Source organism: Pleurodeles waltl, chromosome 2_2, assembly GCF_031143425.1.
Source record: "Pleurodeles waltl isolate 20211129_DDA chromosome 2_2, aPleWal1.hap1.20221129, whole genome shotgun sequence".
In the NCBI taxonomy this organism is placed as follows: Eukaryota; Metazoa; Chordata; class Amphibia; order Caudata; family Salamandridae; genus Pleurodeles; species Pleurodeles waltl.
The window spans coordinates 869,962,282-869,974,631 of NC_090439.1; the positions used below are offsets into that span (position 1 = coordinate 869,962,282).

The 12,350-nt window shown below is 43.1% G+C and overlaps 1 protein-coding gene across 2 annotated transcripts in view; it reads left to right on the forward strand.

Moving 5' to 3' along the window:
• The window catches only part of POP1 (POP1 homolog, ribonuclease P/MRP subunit), a 287,819-nt gene that overhangs the window by 216,224 nt on the left and 59,245 nt on the right, over positions 1–12,350 (forward strand). For both annotated transcript variants that reach the window (XM_069220529.1, XM_069220530.1), the window contains exon 13: positions 5,949–6,140. In XM_069220529.1, the coding sequence (XP_069076630.1) occupies positions 5,949–6,140 (192 nt within the window). The remainder of the gene's footprint in view (positions 1–5,948; positions 6,141–12,350) is intronic.

Below are 12,350 nucleotides of genomic sequence, written 5' to 3' on the forward strand. Positions count from 1 at the left end.
CAGCATGTGAATCAAGAAAGATTCATGCTGCAGAACGAAATGGTTACTTACCTGTAGCAGTAGTTTTGCAGCTAGAAGACTTTCTGCATTCACATGCCACCCTCCTGTCTCTGCTAGGAAATGAGTGTGGGCATTTGCAAAGGGAAGACAAGTTAGCTTATAACATAAAAGACACTGGATTGAAAGAATCTGAAGATGACAATCATGCAATGGAGATTCTGGAGTGTATGTTCTGTGGTTCGACAGAGTATCAAGTAAACAAAATGTGAAAGAACATAAGTAACTCGTTCTCTGTAAAGTAGGCTTTTGGTCATTAAACTATAAATGGTGATATTATTAAAAATACTCTCACCCCCCTTATCAGCTCTAAATGTAGATTAAGAGCTTGTGGAGAATGTCTGCATGAAAGACCTGGTAGTTCATTTACATTTTTCTTCTTTTATTAAATTTGTTTTGGGATTTTGCTGTATAATTTTCTGGATATAAATTTGTTTTAGTGCTTCTAAAAATTCTTTAAATGCATTTTTTTGCAAGAAGCCTGCCACTTATGGGGTGCAGCTAGCACAGGTAAACCTTGACTAAAACGTGATTTTTTTTCTGTGGTGCTGGGTTTCATAACTGGGTAGGGGCTCATACTCTGCTCTCTCGCCAGTTAATCCAGATTTTAATACTGGGGCTGCAAATGAAAAGAATACCTTTCTGCCATTGAATCCCTGATATGCTTAAACAATATGTAATTACATTTATCCAACAACTACATTTTCCTCTGCAACCTCAATTTCCATCTTAACGACCCCAATCACATCAACATTGCCAATCTCTTTCATAGCATGAGCAACACTGGACTCACTCAAGTTGTCCACGGCCACATGCTAAACCCTATCTTCGCCTCCAGTGACCACATCAGGTACAGCCACATCACAAACTCACCCAGACTGACCACTCTATCATCCACTTCAACATCACCAGCTCACAGATTTCCACCGCCAGCCTGCCAAATGCCTCCTGCCACAGCTGGAGCAAAGTCTCGAAGGACACATGGATCAATGCCTTCAACACCACCACCCCATCTCCTCCAACAACCAAGATCAGAACATCAAACTTCAACAGTTGGATCACAAACTGCCCAACAGGCCTAATCGTCAGCAACACTAACAGAAGGTCTACCAACAGGCTAGCTGGTACACTGAAGATCTCAAAACCACTAAACGACACTGTTAATAATTGGAAAGAAGATGGTGCACCAGCAAGGACACGACGACAAAGATAGCCCTCAACCTCTACCACAGACAGTTGTCCGAATCAATGAAAAAGGCCTTAGCCTCACGCATCAAATCAAACTCCATTAACAGCAAAAAAACTCTTCAGCATTGTCAAAAAAATCTTCAACCCCTCAGCTGCAACAAACAACATTACCCCCTCACTGGAACTCTGTGACAACCTTGTAAACTTCTTCCACAACAAGATCACCAACATCTACAGAAACTTCAAACCCTAGCCCAAAGCCACGGACCTTTTCAAGAAACTCAGACCCCTCTACCACCGCAGACATCTGGCTAACAGAATGGACCCAGCTTGCCCCACAGGACACCGCCTCCATCATAAAAGCAGCTCACTCCGGGGCCCCAACCAACCCATGCCCTCACCACATCTTCAACCTAGGCGAAGCCAAAATCAGCCACATACTTGCCATTTTGTTCAACACATCAATTGCCACGGCCACCTTCCCTGAGCGCTGGAAACACAGAGAAGTCTACACCCTACTAAATAAACCATTGGCAGACCTCCAACGAATGCATCAACTACTCACCAGTCTTCCTGATCCTGGCTAAAGTATTTGAAAAAGCCATCAACCAACAACTCTCCTCACATCTGAAACTGAACCTCCTACTTGAATCCTCCAAATCGGGATTCCACAGCAACCACAGCACTGAGACAGCCCTCATTGCAGCTACTGACAACATCCGTGCCCTACTTGACCGAGGAGAGACTGCAGCACTGATTTGTTCTAGAACTCTCAGAAGCCTTTCATGTAGTCTTCCACCACACACTCCTCACAAGCCTTGCACAACATAGGCATTCAAGGAACTGTCTTCAGATGGATAGTTTCTTTCCTCACCGGAAGAATGCAAAAAAGTCCTCCTCCTATCCCCTTCACATTTGAACCCAAGGAAATCATCTATGGCGTACCCCAAAGATGGTCGCTCAGAACCCACCCTCTTCAGCACTCATATGACGCCTCTGGCCAGCCTCGCCAAAACCCGCAGACTCAACATCATGTCCTATGCTGAGGACACACAATACATCCTCTCCCTTCCCAAAGACACCACCAGCGCCAATACCAACTTCTACAACTGCCTGACAGATATCGCCAGCTGGATGAAGAACAAATGCCTGAAGCTCAACAAGACAGGTACTGATTTTTTAAAACAAAAGCTCTCCATGGAAAGCATCCTGGTGACCCCCAGAACTCGGACCAACTCCTACCCCCACTGACCATGCTGGCAACCTAGGCATCATTCTGGACAACAAGCTAACCATGAAGACTCACATCAACTCTGTCTCCTCCTTCTGCTTCTTCATCCTTTGCATGCTTCATAAGATATTCAAATGGCTTCCCCAAAGTGCCAGATGCACCATCACCCAAGCTCTCATCTCCAGTCGTCTGGACTACGGCAACGCTCTTTACACAGGGGTCACAGCTTGCCTCCTCTGACGACTACATGCCATACAAAATGCTGCATCCAGACTCGTCCTGGATCTGCCTAGAGGAACCCACATCACACCCTACTTCAGAGAACTCCACAGGCTCCCTGTACACAAACGATGCCAGTTTAAGCGCCTGACCCATGCATACAAGGCCCTACACAATTGCTGACCCCCCCCTGCTTGAACCACCAGCAGAACTGGCATCAGCCCACCAGACGCTCTGCATCACTTTCTCTAACCACCTCCCCACCTCTGATGTAGCAGATGCAGAGGTCGCCCCTCCCACCTCACAGCAAAGACATGGGACAAGCTACCCTTTCATCTACAGACCTCCCGATCTCTACAAGAGTTCAAAAAGTTCCTGAAGACCTGGCTATTCAGCTAATCTTCTGGACCCTGCCAGTGCCTGTGTACCCTGACTGGTGAAAAGTAGTGCTCTGCAAATCTACTGATTGATTGAGTGATTGAACATTTGAGATGTAGAAGCCTAGGTGATCAATTTATATCTGATGGAATAATTGCTGGGTATCGCAGACCTGCTGCTATGATACAAGTCAATGGACGGGAATCCACAGTAGTGCACACAGAGAAAGGAACAAGGCAGGGCATCCTCTGCCACTCCTCCTTTTCGCACTCTGCCTAGAACCCCTGACACAGCGGATATAAAATACATAAACTATATAGGAAGTGAAACTCCATAGAGATGAATTCAAACTCTCCCTGTTCACAGCTAATATACTACTGATCCAAACAGAACCAAAACAATTGCTGCCCCTCTGATGGAAGAATTAGGCATATTTTGTACAATTGTGGGATTGACCTGCATTCAGTTGGAAGGCAGTGGGGATAAACATTTCTAAGGATGAGTCGGCCTGGCTTAGCACTAACTCATCATTTGCTAGGAGCCAGAGCGCATTTAAGTACCTATAAGTTCAGCTAAGAATGATACTAAAATGTATACACAACACTAACTTTCTTCCATTGTCAAGATAATTTCAGAACGAGATACAGAGTTGAAGCAACTACTCCTTACCATGACATAGCTGTATCCCTCCATTAAATGATGTCCTTACCCAAGGGTGCTTCTTCGCTCCCAATTGGGGGGGGCGGGGGGTGCAGGTGGAAAATGAGAGTAGCAACCAAAGTCATGATTCGGTCACTAGAAAGAAGAAAATAGGGGATCCCCAATTTTTAAGTATTTTATCATCAGCTCACTTAAGCTGTCTTCTAGAATGTCTTAAAGCCGAAACAGAGCTATATTGGCATTTTAAAGACCAATTTCTAGTAGAGAACCCACTATGAGAAGTCCTATGAATGGGACCAAAATATAAGCATCATCATAAATGCCACTCTCCAAGTATGGCATAACGTAGGTGGATTGGAAAAGGATCACCTGTTACTGTACACACCATTGTTTGGAAAACCTCACTTTGGGCCTGTACTAGATGGAAAGGCCTTTGGGGAATGGCAGCAGGCCAAATGCATCAAAATTATAGACCTTTTTAAAAGCAGAGATTTAGTCATTTGAATAAAATATAATACATTATGGCCTAAGTGAATCCAAGAGGTGTAGGTATATAAAAATCAGACACTGGATCGTGCAAAAAGAAGTAAAAACAGCTGCTACACTTTCACTCTCTGAATTTGAAAAGCTGTTACAGAAAGTATCAGAAGATGCACACTTATATTTGAAATGTATAGATTACTTGTTGCAGGAACATTGATGTCTAAGAAGGCTTCCCAGACCAGTTGGGATAAAGTCATATGACTTGAATTCACTGTAGAACAATAGGAAATACTAAATTGAAATGCTTATAGGGAGATCAAGCCTGTACAAGGGAGAGAAGCAGGTAAAAAAATACTATTCAGATGGTAGTGAACATCATGCTGCATAAATGATGCCAGTAAGGCAACACTCCAAGCTTTGCCAGAGAAATTATTTGTAAGAAGGACACAATAATGCACATAATATGAGGTTTCCATAAATTAGTGACTGTTGGATCTGGCCCTTTTTGCAGGGTCATCCCCAAACTGTTTGCCTACTTCCTCCAACTTTTTCTGACCTGTTTTTGTTGGCTTTGGGACTCTGGGTATGTTACCACTGCTAACCAGTGTTTAAGTGCATATGCAGTCTGTCTAAATTGTATTGGTGATTGGTTTGTCATTGATTGGCATATTTGATTTACTAGTAAGTCCCTTGTATAGTGTACCGTGTGGGCCCGGGGCCTTTAAATCAAACACTACCAGTAGGCCTGAAGCACTGATTGTGCCACCTGATTAAGTAGCCCTGTAAACATGTCTCAGACCTGCCATTGCAGTTGCTGTGTGTGCAGTTTTGCACTGCCTATTCAACCTGGCAAGTGTACTCACTTGCCAGGCCCAAATCTTACCTTGTACTACATGTAAGTTACCCCTAGGGTAGGCCCTAGATAGCTCCATGGGCATGGTGCAGTGTGTTTAAAAGATAGGACATGTACTGTTGTGTTTTACATGTCCTGATAGTGAAATACTGCCATACTCGGTTTCCACTAATGTAAGAGAGACCTAACAGGAACATGCCAGGATGAGGTTTTAAAAGCGATAGAGGCAATCACTTTTAGTGCTTCATCCTGATATTTTCCCAGCCAGCATAATTTGGCATGGATACCTGGGTAGAATGGTTGTAGGCATGAGAGTCAAACTAGGCTGATGAATGCGTTGATGCCATCTGTAAAAGAAGTGATACTAATGCATTTAGGAGCAACACAGACACCCACACTGAATGATTGGTATGGGAAAGTGTCTTACATAATGGCTATGGAAAATATTTCTCATTTCATACAAGGGGAAGAACACATCTTCGAGAAGATGTGGTGGCCAAAAACTTTGTCAGAGACTACAGGGCATTAACTAGCGGAAGGGCATTAAGGGCCCTTCAGATAGTACTATATTGAACTTAACAAGGTGAAATTGTAATGGTTGACACAAGGCAAATTTTAAAATTTAAAGACCAGTTACACTTTAAGCAGCACATCATTGTGAAGGTGGCTGTAGGAGAATGTTATTTGTTATTATTCAAAATCAATAAAACATTATTGAAATACAGTATGTTTGTGTTAAAGGCACTGCATTCCATTGGGTAAATTTAAGTGGAGTTCCTTATTATGTTTTCTTAAGAGCAGTAGAAAGATAAAACAAGCTTAGTTGTAATTCATTACATGCTTATGCATTTTCAAAGTAATCCTCCTTGATCATTGCAGAAAATCAATCGTTTGAGGAGAGAGCTCTTGGTGCCAGGATCCAAGCTTGAACTGGGTCCCTCTGAATCCAAGATTCCAGTCCTCCTAATTCAACAGCCAGGAAAAGTGACTGGAGAAGAGCGCAGAGGATGGGGAGCTGGCTGGGACATCTGCCTGCCCAAAGGCTGGGGCATGGCATTTTGGATTTCTTTTGTAAGTCAGTAGCCTTTTTCACATGCATATTAATGATGAGAAAGAAATTCATGTAATACAAATTGTGCTGGTTTTTAGGGGACACATTCTGCTCTCTAATTTTATTTGGAAAATATTCATGTGAATGTAAGCCAAACTTAAGTTCTTGAAAAATAGAGTATATTCATTTTTATTTTTTATGCTCTGTTTACTCTTCATCTAGGCTACCCTACCAGCCTCCCACCTTCCTCTTTGCATTATAAACGTTTGGAAACTGCCCTTGTCATGACACAAAAATTATATACATCGATATAACTGACCCTGGTTTGCATGTTTTCATTAAAGCAGTAATTCATTTCAGAAATGTAGAAATCTTTTCCTCCATACACTCATTGCTGCTCCTACTCCCAGAGGGAGTGCAACTTAATCCCTAGGAAATGGCTCAATCCAGACAGCACCTTCTGAGTTATCCCAGTGTGGGCCAGGAGGGCACCTTCATCTTCTCTAAAGGAGACTCTCCTAGAAGATGCAGAAAGAGAAGTTCATAAAGTTCCTTTTTAAATGTTTCTTGCTGCATTTTCTAGAAAACAAGAAGTGTGAGGGACTTAAAAATAAAAATGATTTAATGCAGCCGCACTAACAGGCTTTCCAGGTTCACTAGGACAAATTTGTCTTTCATAGCAAGTGCCAGAGTGAATCAGCACAAAAAAACAGCCAACCAGAATTGTACATGAACAAACCCAAATATACTGATCTGCAGAATACCAGAAGAAAATCCTCCTTGAGACTTCATGAAGGGTTTCAAAGTTAGCAGTTTGTAAAGGGAAAATGGTTGTCTTTTTCGGACTGTGGAACTGTGACAGGAACCAGTTTTAATAGATCACACTTGTTTTGACTGGACACACAGTTGATAAAAATCAGTAGAAGTGACACATGTTCAGTCTAAAAGATTTGAGGGCCTATAGAGCATAAGAATTGCCCTCTCACTGTTGGAAATCAGTCTGCTTTCCTCAAGCTTGTGACAAAGTGGTCTCTTCTGTCAATACGAGTGGGTGATGCTGAAGTTCAAAACGTATTGGTTGTAAAGAATGTCTGCAAATTGTACCTACAGACCCAACCCCTTCCACCGAAATTGTGTTACATGGGTACACCCCGTAAGAACATTACAAAACTATGGGGCAAACTGGTGCATTTTACAGCCTAATTTGCAAATAGATTTGCTAAAATACCATATGGTTTACAGGCGTTTATGAAAAGGCATTCATTAAATACTCCTATGCTGTTAGGTGTTCCAAGCAAACCTGTCCCTCCCTAGCAATATTTAGCTGTCAACATGCAATTTCGAAATCACTATGGGGTTGTAGTATGGGTGATCTGGTCAAGAACTGCATTCGGGTCACATACACACCCTCCACCCCCTGATATTAGCTTTCCCTCTATATAACAGTCAAGTTTCAACTTCTGAGGTGTTGGTTCCTTCTCCTGGTGTATCATTTGCTTATTCCTCTAGACTTGCTTGTTTTGTGTTCTTCATCTCGCATAGGTTTGGATGGAACTTGGCATGAACACTGATTGGTGAGGTTCTTGTGAGGAAATGTACTCCTCTCTTGCACTGCCAGTCCAAGTATGTTAGTGATTTCTTCTTCATGGTGGGCAAAAACAGTTGAGTTACCAAAGTTCTAAACTGGGTAACCCTACTAGGCTGGCATTCCTTTGTCCCATAAATAGGAGGTCACCTCCATCATGTTGTGTTGTTTTGTAAGTGTTATTTGGGACATGCTGGGAATATTGAGACACACTCCAAAACAATGACCACCCGTTACTCCCACAGGACTGGGGTGAGTACAAAGAAAAGAACAATAATCTAGTAGAACTTATTTAAGTTGAGACTTATCCCGAAAGCTGTAATGAGCCTTACATACACGTTGAATTATTCCAAGACTTGAATTAAACAGCAATCTGTAGGGCAAAGTGATACGTGCACAATTACCAAAAAGAAAAAAGGACAACAGGACATATGTTTATATAAGGAATATGCATATAGTCAATTAAATGATTGATCATTCAATTCAGTTCCATATGACTTAAAGTGTGTGAAGACGTGAATCAAAGGTGCGGCACCAATCCCAATGGCAAAATCAAACTAGCAAATGCATGGGGTAGTCTGAGAGACAAGACTATACCCTTAGTATTCTAATTGTCTTTAACCATATGAGAAAGTATTGTCAATGTTTCGATCCGTGAGTGATTAGAGGAATCTCCTCAGGATGTCATCATCCAGCTCTTACACACTGGGATCAATCTGTCAATAAATGAGACCTCATAGGATAATACTGTTGCATCAGGTGGCTTTCAAAAATGGTATCGGTTGCGGGTTACCAAAGTCGCACTGTTCACCAAGTAGATAAATATACTGATCAATCCTCCTGGCCCGAAGTACACAGTAGCGGGTTGCCAAAACAATGTGAAGTCGCGTTGTGGAAACTAGCACCATGCGATTGACCCTCAGCGTGTCTTCTGAACGTTCATTTTTGGTAATTGTGCACGTATTACTTTACCCTACTGATTGCTCCCTAATTCAAGTCTTGGAATAATTCAATGAGTATGTAAGGTTCATTTCACCTTTTGGGTAACAACCTTAACTCCCTCTATATTATTGTTGTTCCCTACAGGGAATAGTGAGATGTTGTGCCCCCTGAACCCTAGATTTTTTCTCTTCTTTCTACTGGGAAGGATCTCTTTCACCATCTTGAAGATGTGAACTCTAGTAACAACATCTAGGGCAATGTCCTTTTTTGTTTATTAGACTGCATATAATCTGTGGTTCCCATCCAATGCCAGTTCACATGGCTCCAGTCACTGAGGCAGTTCCACAAAGAGCACCCTCACATACAGAGCATCCTCATTTGTGATTGACATGGAAATAGTTTTCACCCAAACATTTCCCTTGAGGAGATTTTACTTTCTCTTTCCTATTCTTATGCACATACCCAATAAAGGTAAGTTCAACTCTATGACTCAATTCTTACTATATGTGATGATGGTATTCTTAGCTGACAATGGCTAGAGATCTAATTGTGTGAAAGTCTTCAGGTGTTATCCAATAGTCCTTCTGTGATGTGTTGACTCTGATTTAGAATAATGTGTGTCAGTCGGAAAGATTCTCTGTTGCATAATTTCCTTGATGTTTATTGTGAGCTGGTATTTGCGCTTAAAAGGCTTCACAGTCTCTAAGTGAATTTGCACAAAGGCTGCACTTCTGTTTAGGATGTAATGGTAGATTGACACTCTTTCCAGTGAGCTGCTTCAGGTTCAGGTGACAATACTGTAGTTATTTGGGAGCAGCTCTGAGGTCACTACTGACACTTTACTGCTCGGGAACTTGTGCATCGGGATGGTTGCTTTGTTGTTAACAGTTCATCTACTGCGGAGTCAATGCGTCTGGTTGTTTTTCAGTTCTTAAGATATGGCAGGACAGGTTACAGTGCAGGAACAATGGATGCAAGGTGGCCAGCCCTTGGGGTGAAGCCACAGAGACAGCTGCAAAAGTCAGCACCACCCGCATGTAGTGTTGGACATATTCTAGATTCAGTTAAAAGCATAATAGCAACCAGTGACAGCAATCTGGTGGTCAGTCTCTAGTGGAGCAAAGCCATAGTAGTTCAAAATCATTTGCATGAATCAAAGGGCTGAGAAAGACTAAGTGCTTCAGCATTCTCCTGTATAATAATGCTTATATGTGGCCTACCACCACAAAGTCTTGGACGCTCACCAGAATTGCTCACCTTGATGGCCACGAATAGGAAGGCCAACTTGGAGTTAACTGGCTCACTTTGAAGGAATCTACTAAAGGTTGGCCTCCAGCACACGTGCACCACAGTTTTGCCGGAGCTTCAGTTCTGGACCTGTGACATATTATTCTGTTTACTGAAGAATCCCTATCCCTAAGCTGCCACTGGAATAGTAATGAGGTGGTATAGCAGTGCTGTCCTATTGCTGTCTGCAATTGTCCGTTCTGCATTTCACCTCCTCAGTAGGCCAGTTGATGAGATGTTTTCATTCACATTGGCTCATGAGCAAACACCATCTTTGGCTGGGCTACACAGAAATCATTTGCTTGGTAAAGACCAGTAATGCCACTGCTCACAGGTTCTGCTATGACACGGAGCAGTCCCCAAGTATTATGGGGCTCAGGAGCCCATGAAGGCATCCCTCATATTAGCCATGCATGGCTGTGCTCCCATTAACCACCACCCTTTTCATCTCAAGGAGTGTCCCGACTCCCCACTTGGAGAGACTTGTGTTTTGATAGCTCACTTTAGAGTTCCAAGTATAGCTGTACACCTGGTATATGCCAGAGCCACATCGCTTATTTACTGTCTCCATGGCTTACTTCCAATTTCTTCTCTCCTCCCAAGGGACTACATGTGTGGCATATCTCTCCTGGGCTCCAGGATTCAGCCATTGAGTTGTTACAATAAAATGTTTAATCTTGAAGCAGAAACACACAAGGCATCTTTGAATGAAGCACTCATCACTTTTACTGTACTTGGAGAGACATCAAAGCTGATGTGTCCTGAGATGATCATATGGGCTAACAGCAGTCTCTGCCGTGAAGTGGGTCCCAGATTTTAGCTTTGTTCTTGTTACCTCTAATGGTGTGCACTGGACTAAAGGATATACCCATGGCTTCCGAGACTGTTCTCTATTGAGCTCTACAATTGCTTACCAGAGAAGCTGCTCCTCTAACTGAGGCTTATTTTGAGAATTGGAGCAAGTATTAGTTTTGATTTGGATGAGTTCCACTTGCCTTTTCACATAGTATCACATACAAGGCTGTGCTGTCTGCCATTGCTGTTTGTTTGTGAGGCTCTACAAAAGCTCGAGTAAGCATCCTCCACTTCAAGAGTAATTGTTACACGGTGAATGAGAACTCCACCCAAGTTCTGGGATGGAAATAGCCCTTCCATGTCTTTCAGCATGCACCAATGTGAGTGACTGAGCTTTTTTTTGATATTTTATTTTTTATTTTTACTATTTTGTGCCTCATTGTACACTGCAATAACGTGTAGTAGATTTAGGGACCACTGTATCACAAATTACAGCTCAGAGTGACTCTCTGTGGTCCGGAGGGGCACACCAGTTGCACTGTCCTTAATCGAACATAATTACAGTCTGCTCACCATGCTGTCGTGCTCTGAACAGTGGTTGCAACAAAGTATTAATATGGAAAGATTGGTCTTTTTACATCTAACCTGCACAGGAAGAGTTGCTGAATGGCCTTCCTCTCTGCATTCGCCTGCTAGTCCCTTGCAGTCAGGTCCTTCACTGCATACAGTTGTGTGTATTGCCTGTGTGTTTACAGGGGATTTATGTGGCTGAATGAGTAAAGGAGTGTGTGTGCCATGGTTGACTGGGGAGACAGTGACATCTATGTGGATTTCCTTTGTGGGGATACTGTACAAAATGGAGAATGAAGGTAATCTACCAGATGAGCAGTGTATATTAGAGGACTACTTCAATCCATTCCTGAAGTCTTAGTTATAAGCCAGTATGTGGGAGGACTGGAGACAGTGGTCTCACTATCAAGTTGAAAGATGTAGAGTGGGGTGGCTTCTCCTCTTTTGGGGCTGCATTTTGGGTTTCTCTGAGCTAATGTGAGACTACCAGTCCCACCACTCCTTCCTGCTGACACTCAAAGACTACGACTGTGGCTGGCCTGTCTGAAATGAATAATCAATTGGCCTCAAGATTGTCTAGGCCCACCTCCCTGCCCTAGAAGAGTTCAGCGGGATGCTAATGTGCAGTGAAGTTGCATATACGTTTACCCTAAGAGGCCAGGGTATGCCCAGACGTGGGTCCGTTGCTCACTGTGCCACTGGATTTAAGCTAGCCTGGCTGATCAGGGGTGAAACCCTGAAACAGGTCCCCAGATGCTTGTTACTGGTCCTGCGAGGACCTAGCCTGGAAGTTTGGGCCAGACTGTTCCCATGGGGAGCAGGGTCAAGACTGATTTGCATATGCGTGGGTCCAAACTGGGGTGGCATGGTGAGCAAAGGAAGGAGGGATTTAACCCAGATCTGTGACTGGGGGTGAGGGTCTGAAAAGTTTCAGTACTCCGTCCATCAACTTGCTGTGTTGCATTGTTTATCCTAAGTGGCCAGGGTATGCTCAGACATGGGTCCCTTGCTTACTGTGCACGATTCAAGCAAGGCTGGCTGATAAGGGATG